Raw genomic sequence first — 17,783 nt, forward strand, 5'->3', positions numbered from 1 at the left:
GACTCTGTGACTTGAGACGGGAGCTCTGAACCATCATGTCCTCCACCTTCTTTGTGAATACCTTGTACTATGGCAATGTCTGTCCTCTCTTAGACTGTGAGCACCTTGAGGGAAAAGACCATATTTTCACCCTGACCCAGAATCTAAGAGCAGCTCAGGGGGGGGCATCACCAATGGCAGTTGCTAATGATGAAGCTTCAGTTCAAGGGCTGGGAGACTGTCCTTAGATCCTGGCCAAGGGCTTTCATCAGTGTGTAAATGTCAATGCCCCTCTGGGTTCTGGGTGTCAAAAGGGTGAGCCATTCCAGACAGGATGAAATAAATCCTCTAGGAAGGGAATCAGGTGTCCATGTCAATGGAGGTGGGGGAATACAAAGAACCAGATGGCAGGAGGGAAAATTCGCCACACTTCTGGAACGATTCGATAGTCAAGACTGTGTTTCCAGGTGTAATCAACACAGATATGCTGAAAAAGCAGCTGGCAACCCTCCCCAGGCCCCAGGAAGTGCCAGGACCCCCGACACCCATTCTAAGAAGGAAATGAGCATAGAGGTGGCTGCAGCCTCCCTGTTCAGGCTGCATATATATCTGAGATGCTTAATTAGGAGGTGTGATGTCTGCCTGGATCATTTTTTTGTTGAGATGTGGTGGAGAGCCAGCCAAGATTGGGACACCCACACCTGCTGACTCACGTGGGGATGAGTCAGGAGAATCCATAGGTTTCTCCAGCAGCCTCTAAGTCCTGGGCAAGGACTGAGGACTTGGGGTGGAGAGAGCATTTTCATCTTTTCTTCCCGGTGATTATGGTGTAGTGTCACTGTTACAAATACTTAATGAGAATTTAGGGTGCATTGAAAGAAGCAGGATGTAAACCAAATGTCCATTAACCAATGAATGGATAAATAAAATGTAGTATAAATATAAAAAGGAGTATTATTAGGCCATAAAAAGAAATGAATTACTGATATATGCTATAACATGAATAAACCTTGAAAACAGGGCTTCCCTGGTGGCGCAGTGGTTGAGAGTCCGCCTGCCGATGCAGGGGACACGGGTTCGTGCCCCGGTCCGGGAAGATCCCACATGCCGCGGAGCGGCTGGGCCCGTGAGCCATGACCGCTGAGCCTGTGCGTCTGGAGCCTGTGCTCCGCAACGGGAGAGGCCACAACAGTGAGAGGCCCGTGTACCGCAAAAAACAAAAACAAAAACAAAAAAATAAAACCTTGAAAACATGCTGTATGAAAGAAACAAGTCACAGAAGGCCCCATATTATATGATTCTGTGTATATGAAATGTCTAGAATAGACAAAACTATAAAGATAGAAAGTAAATTAATGGTTGCCTAGACCTAGGGAGTATTGGGAGGGGGTGTGTTGTGAGTGACTGCTAAAGGGTATAGGACTTCTTTTGGAATGATAAAAATGTTCTAAATTTGATTGTGGTGATGGTTGCACTTCACAAATATATAAAAAAACATTGAATGTACACTTTAAGGGTGAATTATATGGTATGTGAAGTATATCCCAATAAACAAAAAAAGTAGAAAAAAAGAAGCAGGACATCAAGGGACACTGAATAGCCAAAACAATCTTTAAAAAGAATAACAGGCACTTCCCTGGAGGTCCAGTGGTTAAGACTTCGCCTTCCAATGCAGGGGGTGCACGTTTGATCCCTGGTCAAGGAGCTAAGATCCCACATGCCTCAGGGCCAAAAAACCAAAACATAAAACAGAAGCAATATTGTAACAAATTCAATGGTCCACATCAAAAAATCTAAAAAATAAAATAAAAAGAAGAACAAATTTGGAAGTCTCACACATCCTGATTTCAAAACTCCTACAAAATTACAGTAATAAAAATGGTGTGGTACTAGCATAAGGACAGACATTTAGACCAATGGAATATAACAGAGAGCCCAGAAATAAACCCTCATATATATGGCCAAATGATTTTCAACAAGGGTGCTAAGACTATTCAATGGGGAATGGTCTTAGCACAGTCTTTTCCACAAATGGTGCTGAGAAAACTGAATATCCACATACAAAATAATGAAGTTGGACCCTTACCTTTCACCATATACAAAATTTAATTCAAAATAGATCAACAACCAAAATGTAAGAGCTAAATCTATAGCACTCTTAGAAGAAAACACTGGGACAAAAGCTTCATGGCATAGGATTTGGCAGTGACTTCGGATATGACACCAGAAGCATAAGCAACAAAAGAAAAACTAGGGAAATTAGACTTCATAAAAATTAAAAACTTTTATGCACCAGCAGACACAAATAGCACAAAAGGCAGCCCATGGAATGGGAGAAAATATTTGTAAATCATGTCTGATAAAGGGTTTATATCCAGAAATATATTCTGGATAGACTCTTACAACTCCACAAGAAAACAAACAACCTGATTAAAAAATGGGCAAAGGACTTGAATGGACATTTCTCCAAAAAGATATACAAATGACCAATAAGCACATGAAGAGATGCACAACGTCACTTATCCCCAGGAAATGCAAATCGAAACCACAGTTGAGACACCACCTCACAACCATTAAGATGGTTATTATCAAATATAAACAAATAAAAACCCCAGAAAATAACAAGTATTGATGAGTGTGTGGAAAAATTGGAATTGCTGGTAGGAATGCAAAATGGTGCAGCTGCTGCGGAAAGGAGCGTGGCAGTGCCTCAAAAAGTTAAACATAGAATTACCATATGATCCAGTAATTCGACTTCTGGGTATATATCCAAAAGAACTGAAGGCAGGAACTCGAACAGATATTCGTACATCAATGTTTACAGCAACATTATTCACAATAGTCAAAAGGTGGAAACAACCCAAAGGTCCATTGACAGACAAATGGATAAATAAAATGCGGTCTATACATACAATGGAATATTATTCAGCCTTACAAAGAAAGGAAATTCTGACACATGCTACAATGTGGATGAACCTTGAAGATACTATGCTAAGTGAAATAAGCAGTCACAAAAGGACAAATATTCTATGATCCCACTTATATGAGGTTCCTAAGTAGTCATTTTCAGAGAGACAGGAAGAAGAATAGAGGTTACCAGGGGTTGGGGGAGGGGGAGGGGAATATGGAGTTATTCTTTAATAGGTACAAATTTCAGCTGGGGAAGATGAAAGAATTCTGGAGGTGGATTGTAGTGATGGTTTCACAACAATGTGAATGTACTTGGTGCCATTGAATGGTGCATTTGAAAATAGTTAAGATGGTAAATATTATGTATATTTTTCCACAATAATATTTTAAAAGAAGCAGGCAATAAATATTATGTATATTTTTCCACAATAATTTTTAAAAAGAAGCAGGCAATGGAGTCAGGGAGGCCCTCTGCCTGCTGTTCTGATGAGGCCCCATCTGAAACGCAGGGTTCTAGCTTGGGAGGCACGTTCTTGAGGGGCAATGATAAACCAGCGCTGCTCAGGAGTCAGGCTGGGGAACACCCACAAGAGGAGAGGCTGAGGAACCTAGGGGTGCAATCCTGAGAGGAGAGAGCCCTGTCTTCCTACAGCCAAAGGGCTAACGTGAAAATCTCCTGTACCGGGTGAGGGGAGGTCTGAATCAGATTAGCAAACATCTCAGGGAGACTCATGGGGGTTTAATTTCAGGCTGATCCTTCTGACAACAAGTGCCGCTCATCAGTGGGATGGGTTGCACTGGGAGGTTGGGCAGCATTCCCCACTCAAGAAAGGCTAGATTTAAACCAAAGCTGGAGAAGCAACTGGCGGGGATGCTGTGGAAGGATTCCTGTGACAGCAGGAGGCTGGGCCAGCTGACCTCCATGAGCTCCTCACTCTGATCCCTCAGGCTCTGATCTCTCAGGTGCCCTTGGTCTTGCCCTGTCCAAGGGGCAGACAGAAGGCACATTCCACCAACAACTAGTAGCCCTGCCTTCTAGTCCCAGCTCTGTCAGTGATTGGCTGTCTGATCTTGGATGAGTCACCACCTCCCGGGCCTCAGTTTACTCATTTGTGTAATTAACACCTGCCTGCCTTCCCTCACCCCCACCCCCAGAAGTGTGGCAAGGACAAAGCGAAGCAAAGACTCATGAAGAGGAGAGCCCAGATACCTTCGCAGCCCTCCTCCCCTCCCTCCTGGCCTCTGCTTTCCCTTTCTCTCAGAGCAGAGCTGGTAGTGTTTCCAAGGATGCAGTTTGCACACCACTGGTGGTATGTGGGATGCTAGGGGTGATACATGAGGCTTATCTAATGTTGCATATTTATTTTAATATGTGCTAATTATCCTTGATGTTTGTAGCAAAGGATAACAATAAAGTTTTTAATGATAGCTATATCCACTTTTTTTTTTTTTTTTTTTTTTTGCAGTTCGCAGGCCTCTCACTGTTGTGACCTCTCCCGTTGAGGAGCACAGGCTCCGGACGCACAGGCTCAGCGGCCATGGCTCACGGGCCCAGCCGCTCCATGGCATGTGGGATCTTCCCGTACCGGGGCACGAACCCGTGTTGCCTACATCGGCAGGCGGACTCTCAACCACTGCGCCACTAGGGAAGCCCTCGGCAGGCGGACTCTCAACCACTGCGCCACTAGGGAAGCCCTCAACTTTCTTTTTAAAATATACTTACAAGTTAATATAAGTTGTAAAAAGTGAGTTAAAGAAGAATAATAATAACGAAAGTGATATTTGAATAAAGCAAAAGTCTTGAAGGAGGAATGTGAGTGGCTGGGATTTGGGAACCCCAGATGGATTGGGGAGATATAACAGCCTGGGCCCCCAGGCCCCAGCAACATCCCCCCAGGCCTGGTGATCAGATGCAAAGAAGACCAAAAGACAAAGCCCTTTTGGTTGGTCCTATTGCCTGGTTCCCTTAAGGTGCCAGATTTTACCAACCGATTGACAACTAAGAAATAGAACTAGGTTCTCGGATCCTCCATCCACATGACTGTGAGCTGGTCGACTCCTACCTCCTTCTTCTTGAACCTGCTGTCTCTGTTCATACTGGTGCCAGTGGCTCCATGAGGAAGAGGACAGCCCTGACTCAGCCATTCCCCTCAAGGTGGTAGGAACATGTTGGGTCCCTCCCCCAAAGTATACTTAAATAGAAGCCTAGAGACGAAATGCCAGGCTCTGTGCCACGCGGCGAGGGTGATATTCTTGTCCGGGGCAGCAGTTCCAGTGCACCTCGGCTTAGCTTCTGCACCAGGGAGGGCAAGCTCCCCTCAGGCACTTGTGTCTTTAAGCATGATATGCGAGATCCCCTGTAGAGGAACCATCTAGAAAACTGATCAAGGCCCAGTCCCCTCCACTCCACTATTATCTGCTGATCACCTTGGTCAAAGGGTCGGTCGGTCAGCCTGGAACACCAACCTTCCCTGAGGAGCCGGAATGAAAGAAAGTTCCGGCTGATTATTAGCCAGAACTTTGGGAGATGGCCCTTGGGGGTGGGGAGAGGGGAACAAGGGGAGGAGGGCATGGAATACACTCAGAAAATGCCCCCTTTCCTCTCTCCTCCTTCTATTGTGGCCCACATCGCACATTTTGAAACATTTTTACCTGTCAAACTACGAATAAAGAAATAATTATCTTCCCCATTTTGATGATCAAAGACCTCCAAACACCAAGTTAGTATAATTCCAGGTGAAAAGAAAAGAAACTTAACCTTTTGTTTACCAACACAGTCCCTGAATATATGAAGATCATTTTTTTCATTCCCTCTCCCAGAATCTAGCCTGGAAATACTAAAAACCCAATGCCCCCCAGCCCATAAAGGAGCAGGGAGCCCAGTTAGGCAGCCTGATTCAGAGACTTTAAGAAAACACTACCCTGGACAGTTCTTGTGGAAAGTTGGGGAACCACTGAGTTAATTCATTCTTTCTCAATGGTGATTTTCAGAAGCTCTTCTCCTAACAGTGGAGCAATGGATTTTCATGTGACCAAAGCAGAAGGTTGGATAAGGAGCTAAAAGGAGGGAAAAGGCCAAGAAAGGGGAAACTAAGAGAACAAAAGAGAAAGATGGCAAGCTTGACAATTTGCTAAGGATTGATCCTGATAAAGAGACTGGATCAAGGATTAAAGTGCCTAAGGTCTATAGGAGAATTGGTGAAATTCAGCCCAATAGAAAAGACAGGCACGGGGGCATGGGCAGGCAATTCACACACACACACACACACACCACAAATGGCCAATAAACATATGAAAATGTTCAACCTCACCAGTAATCAAAGGGAGAACATTGAAAAGCTCCTTTTCCAGAATGGCCATCACCAAAAAACCTACAAACAATAAATGCTGGAGAGGGTGTGGAGAAAAGGGAACCCTCCTACACTAGAGGTGGGAATGTAAACTGGTACAGCCACTATGGAGAACAGTATGGAGGTTCCTTAAAAAACTAAAAATACAGTTACTGTATGATCCAGCAATCCCACTCCTGGGAATATAACTGGAGAAAACCATAATTCGAAAAGATACATGCACCTCAATGTTCATTGCAGCACTATTTACAATAGCCAGGACATGGAAGCAGCCTAAGTGTACATCAACAGAGGAATGGATAAAGAAGATGTGGTACATATATACAATGCGGAAGATGTGGTACATATATACAATGGAATATTGGAATGGAATGGAATATTACTCAGCCATAAAAAGAACGAAATAATGCCATTTGCAGCAACATGGATGGACCTAGAGAGTGAAGATGGACCTACTGACTGAAGTAATTCAGAAAGAGAAAGACAAATATCATATGACATTGCTTATATGTGGAATCTAAAAAAAGGGTACAAATAAACTTGTCTACAAAACAGAAATAGAGTTACAGATGTAGAAAACAAACTTACAGTTAGCAGAGGGTAAGTGGGGGGAGGGATAAATTGGGAGATTAGGATTGACATATACACACTACTATATATAAAATAGATAACTAATAAAGACCTACTGTATAGCACAGGGAACTCTACTCAATACTCTGTAATGGCCTATATGGGAAAAGAATCTAAAAAAGAGTGGATATATGTATACATACAACTGATTCACTTTGCTGTACACCTGAAAGTAACACAACATTGTAAATAAACTATACTCCAATAAAAAGTTAATTAAAAAACATAATAAAAGCCCCTGTTCCCATCCAGTTGGGAAATTAAACAATACTACCAGCTGTTGGCAAGGCTGAGTGGAGTGGGTGCTCCTGCACAGCTGGTGGGACTGTGCACTGATGGGTCCTTTCTAGCACACTTTGGGAATACCCATTAAAAGCCTTAACCCTGTGTATTCTATCTGACCTAGAAATTCCACTTAGGAATTTATCTTAAGGAAAGAATCATTTATCTGTGCAAAGATTTAGGTGTATTGTTCATAATAGTATTATTTATAATAACAAAAAATTTAGAGGGGGAACACAGTATAAATGTCCAACTATAAAGGATTCAATGAATAAATGATGGTATCTCCCTACACCAGAATGCTACAGAGCCATTACAAGTAGGGGTGTTGAGTGACATTTAATGGCTTAGAAATATACATGCTCTAAAACAGGAGATGTTGTAACAGCCCATCCTTTCAAACTATATATTCATAGAAAAGACTAGAAATAAGTGTGCAAAAATTTCACCAGTGATGTTTTTCCAGGTGATGGGATTACAGGTATTCTTCTTATATAATTGTGTTTCCATATTTTCTAAATTTTCTGCAATGATCAAATTTGGCTTTTGTAGTAAAAGATGGATAACATATCTTTAAAAAAAGAATCAGTGAAGCCGCAGGTTATTGTGATGGGGACAACAGAGGAATGGGGCAAGTGTTCAAGGTCAGCTGGGAGGTGGGACATAAGAGGTAGACAGAGAAATTGAGAGCTGAAGTCCATTGGAAGAGAGGATATGTTTATGTGCTCAGCTGGGGTGCAAGAGCCAGTGGCACTTGGAGACCACTGGGTACGTGCTGGGAGGTGAAACGTGTTCTACTGGGTGACCGTGGGAAAGTCACTTCTCTTCTCCTGGCCGCCAAGTTCCTTTCCCCTCCGATGGCCCATGACTCTGTGCAATCAGGCTATTATGATGACGGTACCCACATGTGATGTCCCCTTATTTGAAAAGACAAATATGTTCAATAATGGGGTGAGGTGAGGTCAGGACTTTAGGTGACAAAGGAGTGATAAAATAGGACATGAGATACAACGTGCATTTTTATATGCTTTGATCCCCTGCCTCCCATTTTTCCTGTAGAGCTAAAAATGACTGAATTTAAGGATTTGGGCCAAATGTACTTGAAATAAGTTGTTTCACTCCTCATAAAATCAGGAGGAGTTGGGGGCAGCACGATGGAACTCTGGAAGCTGTAGATTGCGATTCACATCCACCATGCCCCCCTGGCTGGAACTCACCTTCCTTGGTCATCAGAAAAAAAGCTAGGGAACAGGAAGACAGGGAAAACTGCCTTTGAACTCAGAGAGAACGCTCCATAGATACTCATCAACAAGAGCTGTTGAAAACATAGGGTACACTCAGGGCTGTGCCCATTCCTCCATCACGGCTCCAGGACCTCCTGCATCTCCCACTTCCATGAGCCCCCAGAACTTGCTCTTGGGAGGGACCCAAGGAAAAGCTGGGGCTTCCCCTGGGCCCTAGCCAACAGCAAGAGGTGGCAAGGGGTGATGGGGCTGCCCAGAACAAGACAGAGGCCTGGGTGAGCCCAGTGCAGGCAGGGAGGGATGGTGGGCAAGCCAGCCTGGGCACTGACCTCTGGGCACGTCCATGGGGTTGAAGCTGGCCAACAGGTCGCGACACCACTGGCGGTCACCCTCCACCTTGCTCAGCCAGTTGTTGCAGTTGAAGTAGTAACGGAGGTGAGGCCGCTTCATGTCGGTCACAATCACACGGTCCAGGTACCAGCTGGCGTGCAAACCTGTGTTGTCATGCTCGATCCTGGTGTGCAGAAACAGACACCCGCACCGTCACTGGCAGAACAGAAACGATGCCCCTTCCATACCGAAATACCCCAATGTTTGTTCCAAAGAGAGGTTTAATCATTTTGATGTTGTTGTTACTTTACCTCTCCAACCTCAGTTTCCTTATCTACAAAGTGGGGACTCCTTGCAAGGTGGATGAGCTTATGAATGAATGTTGCATCGTTACATTGCCCACAAGGAGATATTGCCTTCCATGGAAAATCCAGGATTGCTAAGGCTTGCAGCGGGACCATCTTGAGCTTCCCCTCTCTCCCTGACTCCCAGACACACCCCCGCACCCCAGATACTCAGTCCCACCACCCAGAGGATCCCCCATGGCCACATAGGACTGGTGTTGCCCCATAGAAATATCACATGAGCTTCATGTGTGAGCCAGATAGGTAATTTTAGATTTTCTAGTAGCCACATTGAAAAAGAAAGACACTGGTGAAACTAATTTTAATAATATAATTTGTTTAATCCACTTATCATTTCAGTGGGTAACCGTGTAAACATCTATTAATGAGCTATCTTACATCCTTTACTTCATACTAGTTTTCCAAAGACCTGGTGTGTTTTTGCACACACAGTGCATCTGGTTTGGGCTAGCCACATTAGAGTGATCAATAGCGCCGTGGGGCCAGGGGCTGCTGAGCTGGGCAGCAGAGATCCAGACTTTTCAAAATCTGGCCCCCATTATCTTCTGCCACTTCCTACAGTCCTCTTCATCCTTGGCAGTCCAGTTTTCTCTTTGAGGCCCAGTTTCTTCCCCAGAACTTGACCCTTGGACGACCTCACTTAGCACCAAGCATCCCATCACAGTGAGGCCTTACAACTTGCAGGTCTTAACGGGACAACCACAGTCCAAGACAACACACACATGGATGACACACATGATATACCCAAGGATGCATGGCTCTGCCCGGCATGGAGCCTGGCACATAGTGGACCTCAGCTTAGTGGCTGCCTTTCCCACACACTGACACCTTCTTCCCGACCCTCCCCCATAAGAGCCCCTTCCGTGTTCATAACCCCCTTTCCCCACACAACCGGTGCCAGGGCCCTCATAAGTCCCTTATTTTCCCAGTAAAGAGAGTTCATGGCCCTATATTTTCTAGTGGGAGGAAAAAAAAAAAAACAAGGACTGAATGGAGGTAGCATTTCCCTTCTGTCCAGGCCCTCTAGTCTGGGTACAGTCAGACCATAAGTGATCTTGACATGCTGGCAAATGGGCATGACTTGATTGGGGGTGGCAGTAGGTGAAGGGGGGCAAACAGGGGCAATTGAAGGCTGTTCCTTAGCAACCAGGCTGGCAGAGTTATCCCTCCCCACACATTCACAAAAACTCCACCAGACAGAGCAAGATTAGGGGAGATCTCTGTGAAAAGGCATCCTGCAATGTGACCTGGCATCTCTAACACTCACTGGGCGCTTACTGTATGCCAGTTAATATTCTAAACACTGACTCATTGAATTCTTACTAACTCTAATGGTGCCTTAGGAGCTGGGCACCATTATTACAGACAAGGAAACTGAGGCCTGGAGAGGAAACCTTCCCAAAGTCCCACAACTGGTAAATGGCAGGGCAGAAATTTGAACGAAGGCAATCTGGACTGAGTCTACTAATCACTTTGCTAGGGTTTCTCAGAGCATACTTCCCAAGTGTGTGAAAAATTGTCTCAAGTTGTCTTAACCCAAAGAAGTGAAACTCTAATGGGCAAATTTAGGGCACAATGACTCAGAGTGGGAGGGAAAGATTTGGGCCTTTGGTCACCCCTCAGATGACGTCAGGAGAGCAATCAACACCCAAAAGTGTCAGTAGTGAAATCAGTTCCTATTCTACTTGCCTTCCTCTCACCCAACCTGGTCAGGGGCCAAGTTCTCACCTGATTTTGTAGATGAGGCCCACATTATTGGTTCTCACCCGGAACACATCGACGTTGGCTTTCTCAAAGGCAGATTTGCTCCTGCAATGAAGGTGTGCACAGTTAGCACAGACCAGCACTTGGTTCACAGGCCCTGGAGGAGAGCCAAAGGCTGGCATCCCCCTACTTCCTCCACCATCCCACTCCAGGAAGTGCTACTGCCAGCCAATCCCATTCTGAGATTCCTTTCTGACATGGTTTGGAGAGGTGGAGGGCAAGGATGGTTAGTATTCATTCCTTGCTTTCACGCCCAGGTTCTTGTGGGATCCTTGCTACGTATCATTAAGGCAAGCATGGTGGGCAACATTAGCCCCATTTTACAAACAAGTAAATTGCTAGTTGGTAGCAGAGCTGGGACCAGAACCTGGCTCCCAAAGTCATGATCCAATGCTCTGTTGTTGCTCTGGGTTGGGAGAGTGGAGGAGGAAGGAAGGTGTGATAAATGCCATGGTGCTCTTGGGTCTGCAGGCCTCCTGGCCTCTCCTCCTCACCTGCCTTGCTCTTGCTGGGAAGAGTTGCAATGGCAGCCCCAAGTGGATGCATACCTTGGGTGGTGGGCCATGGTCCTGCCATTCCAAGGAAGGAAACATTCAACACAAACCAGTGACCAGGGAAGTGGGGGCAGTGAGGGAATGCATGTCTGGCATCCCACAGAGGGTGCAAACAGAAGCAAGTGCACCTGAGTTGTTTCTCAATGAGATGCCCAAGCAAGTCCAGACTCGGGAGCGTCCTAGCATCCATCAGCTTAGACACAGGAAGGCTGGAGCACCGAGTCCTCTGGGAGTGGAAGCCTGAATCTCACGTGGACATCTGCTCTGTCCTCTGTGTAGGCCAGGACGCCCGCCGCTTGAGCCCAGGCCTGCTTGCAGCTCTTCCTGCTACCACAGTGAAGGCCTCACAGGGCTGAGAGCTGTGGACCTCTCTCAGTGCTCCCGGCCAGGGCTTTCAGCACCAGCACACAGCCCATAGGAAAAGAAAAACGCAGAAGATATGTCTGTTCATTGGCCATCACATGTTTCAAAATAAAGTGGGAGGTGAAAGGCCTTCTCCCCAAGGCAGCAAAGACTCAGACTCTCTCAGTAACAGAAGGCTTTTAAGGTTCTAGAGACCCAGAAGCTGTGATTCTGCAAACAGACCCACTCTGGCAAACAGTCTGGTCTGGGGAGATATTTCCTTATGGTGGGCACAGCATGAGACATGGGGCCCAGGGCCCTCCTAAAGCAGTGCAGAGCTCACAAAATCAGGTAAAAATGTGCACCGAGGCCGCCTTGTCAGGGAGAAGAGCCCCCAGTGGTGTAGCCCGGGGAACAGAGCGGGAGGAGAGAGTGGCGGGAAATTCCGGGTTTTGCTGGAGTGAAAAGGCCCGCCCCCAGGCTGGCGACATGGACCTGTCAGAATCTCACTTCCAAGGGCGAGTGACAACATGGCCTGTATTCTGTTGCAGAGTCAAAGCAGTTGTTAAATGACTTGCAAAACACGTGAACATCGATTATGTGCATCAGGACTGTGTGAATGGGAAACAAGGAAATGAATGAGAGGTATTTTCTGTTTCAGTATACAAGACAAGGAAGTCGATTTTTAGAATAGACAGGAGTCTCTATATCATATAAATACCCTACAAAGCAGTCACCCTGGGAAGCTCTATGATGGAATATTATGCAGCCATTAAAAATCCTATTGTGAAAGAGTATTTAATACAACAGAAACAGGTTTATGAAATAGGCTTAAAAGAAAAAGCAGGTTAAAAATAGAATGTATAAACAACAACTAATACAAAAAGGACACCAAGTTCATTTAAAAACAATAAAGAGGGGGAGGATTTATACAAAAACATCATGTCTACATAATAAGACTATTATGAAGTGCTGGTTATTTATTCTTGTGTTCATTTTTTTCAGTTTTCTGAAGGAAGCACATCTTGATTTCGTAATTATGAAAAAAGTACAGTCCCCTGTTTCAGAACCCCCCGCTCCATCCAGCCCACAGCTGCTTGTGGTGAATTCTTCGGAATGAATTTGAGGCTCGCTGGGCTTCATCTGCTGAGGGTGCATGGAATTTGGGAAACAACCAATGCCAATGAGTAGGGGAAGTGGAGGATGATTTGGAAAAGAAAACACAAGGTGTGATTTGGATGGAAAGCAGCTGGCTTTTTAGGGTGCTTCTCATAAGAGTTCCAGCTCCAGCAGCTGCATCCAGCAAGGGGAGCTCTGCACCTTCAAAAAGGCCCTGCACGCGTGACCAAGTGGAATGTGGGTTGGCGCTTTCCAGCGTGTTTGTTAAATAATCGACCATGCTGCTTTACAGTCACTCAAAAAAGACATTTTAAAAAGCGAGGTGGAAGAAGGGAAACGAGGAGGAAAGGTTTGCCAGGATGGGCAGAAGGCGTGCTCCACGCTCTCTCAGGACCACACTGGAGCATCCAGGGCACCACAGGATGTGACGCAATCATCCACAGTGTTTACGACATGGAGACCAATATCCTGGCGGACAAGAGCAAAGCCTTCTGCATTTCAGGGGTCTCTCTTCAGAGAAGGGAAAGCAAAGGACTGCAGACACAGGGCTCTACAGACTCCCTCCTCTCAGGGAGGGGCCAAAACAATCCCAGATGAGCTCCAACCCCAGCCCACTTGGGGTCAGACTCCGGAATCCCTCCTTCCAATAAGTCAGAATGCAAATGCTGGTGGGTTTCAGAAAACTGACTGAAGGCGGTATGGAAACAGCAAACGACAGAGGTCCCTGGCCAAAGAAACATCAGAAATAGACACTTCTTCACATTTCCTTGTGGGAGATGACAGGTTTTCCACAGCTCCTGGTCAATCGTCAAATGCAGGACACAGCTCCCTGCCCGTGCCTGCCGTTCCACAGGGATCCCACCCTTTCCAGGCAGCACAGGGCATTTTAGCTACCCCCTGGGCAGAGCCAGCAGACTAAAATGCCAGGATTCTACCACACTTGCAGTTGGTGAATTCTCAACAGGAGAACCGTGTTCCAGAAGATACATGAGATCCCATCCTTTTGCCATATCCTAAGCATGTGACTCATTGTTGGGGGTGGTCCTGGGTCACAGGGAAGGGGGCTTCCTCTGGGATCCAGAGCTGTTGGTATTTCGCTAGTGTGGAGGTCAGAGCGGAGGTCAGCTAGCAGGGGAATGAAGTGAACGTGTCCCACTCTTTGCTGCCTAAGAGAGGGTCCAACGTGTGCCGAGGAATTTAGACCCCAGACCATGAGGGTGAGACCCGTCAGCATTTTAACGTCAGGCACCGAGGCTCTTCTTGCAGCAGGAATTATTTTGTTTTGGAGAATAAAAAATCCTAATAAGCCAGCCGGGAGTAGAAGGTAAAGGCCTGGGGCAGAGGAGAAAGGCCACAAGAAAGAGTGGAATTGATGGGAGAGAGAAGAAAGAGGACGAGGGAGAGGCAGGAGAGAAAGGTGGGGTGAGAGACACGGCCAGAGGCTGCAGAGAAAGGGGTTGGGGAGAACTTCCAGGAAGGGTGGTGGCTTAACTTTAAGACCTTGGTGCGGGCAGGTGGGGCGTCTATCTAGTATTCCACTTTAAGTTGTCTGTGTTGCTTCCACGTGAACTCTGGCACCCCGAGTTATCAGTGAAGTCTGATGCACACCAAAATGCCTTGTAGTTTGTGTGTGCGTGTGTGCATGTGTGCATGTGTATATGTGTGCTTGCGTGGATGTATGTGTGCGTGTTTGTGGGTGTAAAACAAGGAAAAGGAGCTCAGTTCCAGTTGACACAGGGGTGTGGGTGTGGGTTTGGGGTGACACAGTGTGGCCAGGAGGGAACAGCAGCAGACAGTGAGAGGACAGGAGATCGCGAGACCAGTGGGCCAGACCCCAGGGACTGCTGAGGGTGAGGGCTGGGCTGGGCTAACTGCATCTAAATCTCACAGAGCTCGGGGACCTCCGTGGCCTCTGCATGCTGGTTACACGGCAACCTGGACTTCCTCGGAAAGCAGTACTCCCCTCCCAGACTCGAGATCTCCATCTTGAATTGGAAGGGTCTCAGATGGTGAGGATTGTGTCTATGCGATTCTCTTTATAGACAATTTCTCGGGTCTTGCAGCAGCCAGACTCTGGTCTCCTCTCTCCCCGTTTACCCTGCTCACCGCAGTCAGATTAACCCTTCTTGTCTGCACCGTACATCAAGCCTCCACAAGGCTTTCTCCAGTCTGGTCCTCCCCTGCCTTTCCCACCTCCCTCCTCTCTGCCCCTCCATGCAGCTGGTAAGTCCCCATCCAGCCCCCATTGGTCTGCAGTGTCCCTTGTGGCCTCCATACTTTTTCAGCTGTTCCCCCTCATCTAAAGTACCCTCTTTCTGCCCCTCCTCTATGAGTCCTTTTCACCTGTCGAGGTCCAGATCACATATCCTTCCCTGTAAAGTCCTATTCTAGCCACACTGATACCAAATCGTCTAGTGAGCTCTATTTGCAAAGCACTGAGATAGGTGCTGCAGGCACAAAACAGACCTCCCATCATCCTCTGGGTCCGCCTATGCATCCCGCTATGCATCACCTCTCCAGCCTCTCCAAGGACATACAGCTGATGCTGCAAACGTGCCTGTATCCCTGAAACTACCCATTTCCTGCGGGCCCCTGAAGAGCCCTCTGGACCAGCCGGATTGGGACCCTGGCCTAATCTGTGCCCTTGATGCCCTGCTTGGAGCAGGACACAGGTACAGGAGGGACCCCTACCAGCAGACCCGTGGAGTAATTGGGGGGAAGTTGATTCCTACATGCAGGCTATCTCAGAGAAGCTGGCTGCCTCTGTGTGGCTTCAGAAGCACCCGGAGACCTGCTGGCCCTGCCAGCTCAGTCGTGCCTGAGACCCTTTACCGTGACAAAGATTTCCTTCCCATTGAGAAGGAAGGCTGGAACTCAAGACTCCCAGGGCGAGGGGACACAGTGACAGACCTTCACATGCGGTTATAAAAGTTGACTCTGGGGACCTTCCTGAGAAGGTGTTTTGACAGAGGAAAAAGGTGAGGGGGGAGAGTCTGAGGGTCCAGGTGCATGAAAGGAGGAAAGCCAGTGAGGAACCACCACAAGAGGGGAAATGGCTCTTTTTGTTAAAAAAAAAAAAAAAAGACAGGCTGGGGACTCCAGAAACGAAGCTGGCCAACTCCCCAGGGTCTAGTGGCTTCTCCCTAGAGGGGTGCACTCCGGGGAGGACACATGGCAGAGGATGGATTTCATGTATTCTCTTTACCGTGCCCACAGCACTGGAGCAAAGGGCTTCCACAAGCGAGTCACTCGGCAGTGTAAGCAGTACAAGAGGGCAGGTACCCTGTTCTGCGGAAATGGACAAAATAGGACGTTACGCCTGCCTCAGCGCTGCCGCATTTACACCAGAGGCTGCCCTCAGGTTAAATGTGTTCCACTGGGGCCTGGTCTGTCTGCTAAGCACAGAGTTTGTGGATCTCCTGGCCTGTGGACCCACCTTTCTACTGCTTCGCCTGCCGCCCCTGGAGGTGTCAAGCTATAAACCCCAGAGGTCACACCCTGGAGCCCCAGGAGGCCTGCAGGGGAGTCTCCCACACATCCTCTAGGGCCACGGGGTCATGTGCTTGAGGAAATGTCTGCATCAAGACCCTGGGGTTTGAGGACCAGCTTTACCATCAAAAGTTCCATGACTCAGAGTTGCTCACCACTCCCCTCTAGGCCCCAGATGCCCCGTAAGCAGGTTGGAATAGATTTAGTTGTTTTCAAGTTTTTCTTGGCTACAGAGCCCACGGTGCAAAGAGTATCTGACTGAGAAACTCGGTGGATATGATAAACATAAGTCAAGCTCCTCCAGGGGGAGGAATGCTAGGGTATTGGGAGCCCAAAACCAGCTGACCAATCCCCTGTTCCACTCAGCACAGGGTGAAATACAGCTGCCCAGGCCACCAGTGAGGTCCCTGGCCATCTCTGGAATGCCATGATTCTGCTAGAAAGTTGCCATGTGTAGTAACTGTGTGTGCACATGTGTGGTGGGGGGGAGGGGATGGAAAGGAAGAGACAGCAGCCTCTGCTCTCAATGGGACACAATGAAATGGAGGGCACAAGTGTGCACACACAAGCACATCTACACAAACACACGCACTGACTTGAGTGTGTGTTAGCGGGCAGGCAGGTTCAGTTTGATGCTGGTCCCAGGTGAGACGTAGGTGCAGAGCGTTTAAGCTCGTGGCTCCCTCACATGCATGGCCTTGTCCCCTCTTCCCAAAAGTCCTATGAGTTTGGTAAGATGAGGATTATCACTTCCAGATGACATATGAGGAAGCCAAAGCTTTGGATGCCAAGAGATTTGACCAAAGTTATACGGCAACTAAATGGTAAAGCTGGGCCTAGACCAGGTTTCTTGATCCTGAGGGCTTATGCTCCCACATCAAAGGACAGCTAATATGAATTCTTGGGAATTCTGAGAGCCAAAGTAAGCATTACCATACACAAAAAAATCAAGAGAGGAGCTAAGGAAATCACTGGGAGGGGCCTGGCTGGCACGTGATCGGTTGTTAGCAAGGCCCACACCACTTAATACACCTGTGGACACACCTGTCTTCTCTCATGGGTTCCAGAACTTTATCAACCCCCACTAACAGCCCAGGACCCCACCAAGGCTGAGTTGGTACTCACTTGCTGGTAAGATGGAGCTTGGGAGAGAGCCCATTCTCTCCAAAAAGGGTGATGAAGACATTGGCACTGGTCCCTGCGCCACGAACATCCCCCGTGGCTGTGACCACCTCGTACACTGCAGGAGGAAAAAAGACAGACCGCAGGCTCAGAAGAAAGCCCAGAATCCTATGTGGACTCGGAGAAGCCATAGCTCCTGCCGGATCCACAGGGGGATGCCCAGCCCCAGAGCACGCTCTGGACCCCTGCTGCAGCCCGCAAGCCTCTGAGCCAGGGTCAGACCCACACCAAGCCCTGCTCTGA

General features: G+C 47.4%; 1 protein-coding gene across 2 annotated transcripts in view; it reads right to left on the reverse strand.

Moving 5' to 3' along the window:
* The window catches only part of LOXHD1 (lipoxygenase homology PLAT domains 1), a 190,696-nt gene extending 179,165 nt beyond the window's left edge, over positions 1–11,531 (reverse strand). For both annotated transcript variants that reach the window (XM_060310522.1, XM_060310521.1), the window contains exons 1-2: positions 10,819–11,531; positions 8,725–8,909 (exon numbers count right to left, since the gene is read on the reverse strand). In XM_060310522.1, the coding sequence (XP_060166505.1) occupies positions 8,725–8,909; positions 10,819–10,976 (343 nt within the window). In that variant the 5' untranslated portion in view covers positions 10,977–11,531. The remainder of the gene's footprint in view (positions 1–8,724; positions 8,910–10,818) is intronic.
* Positions 11,532–17,783: the final 6,252 nt, after the last annotated feature.

Source organism: Globicephala melas, chromosome 13 (assembly GCF_963455315.2).
Source record: "Globicephala melas chromosome 13, mGloMel1.2, whole genome shotgun sequence".
NCBI classification, from domain to species: domain Eukaryota; kingdom Metazoa; phylum Chordata; class Mammalia; order Artiodactyla; family Delphinidae; genus Globicephala; species Globicephala melas.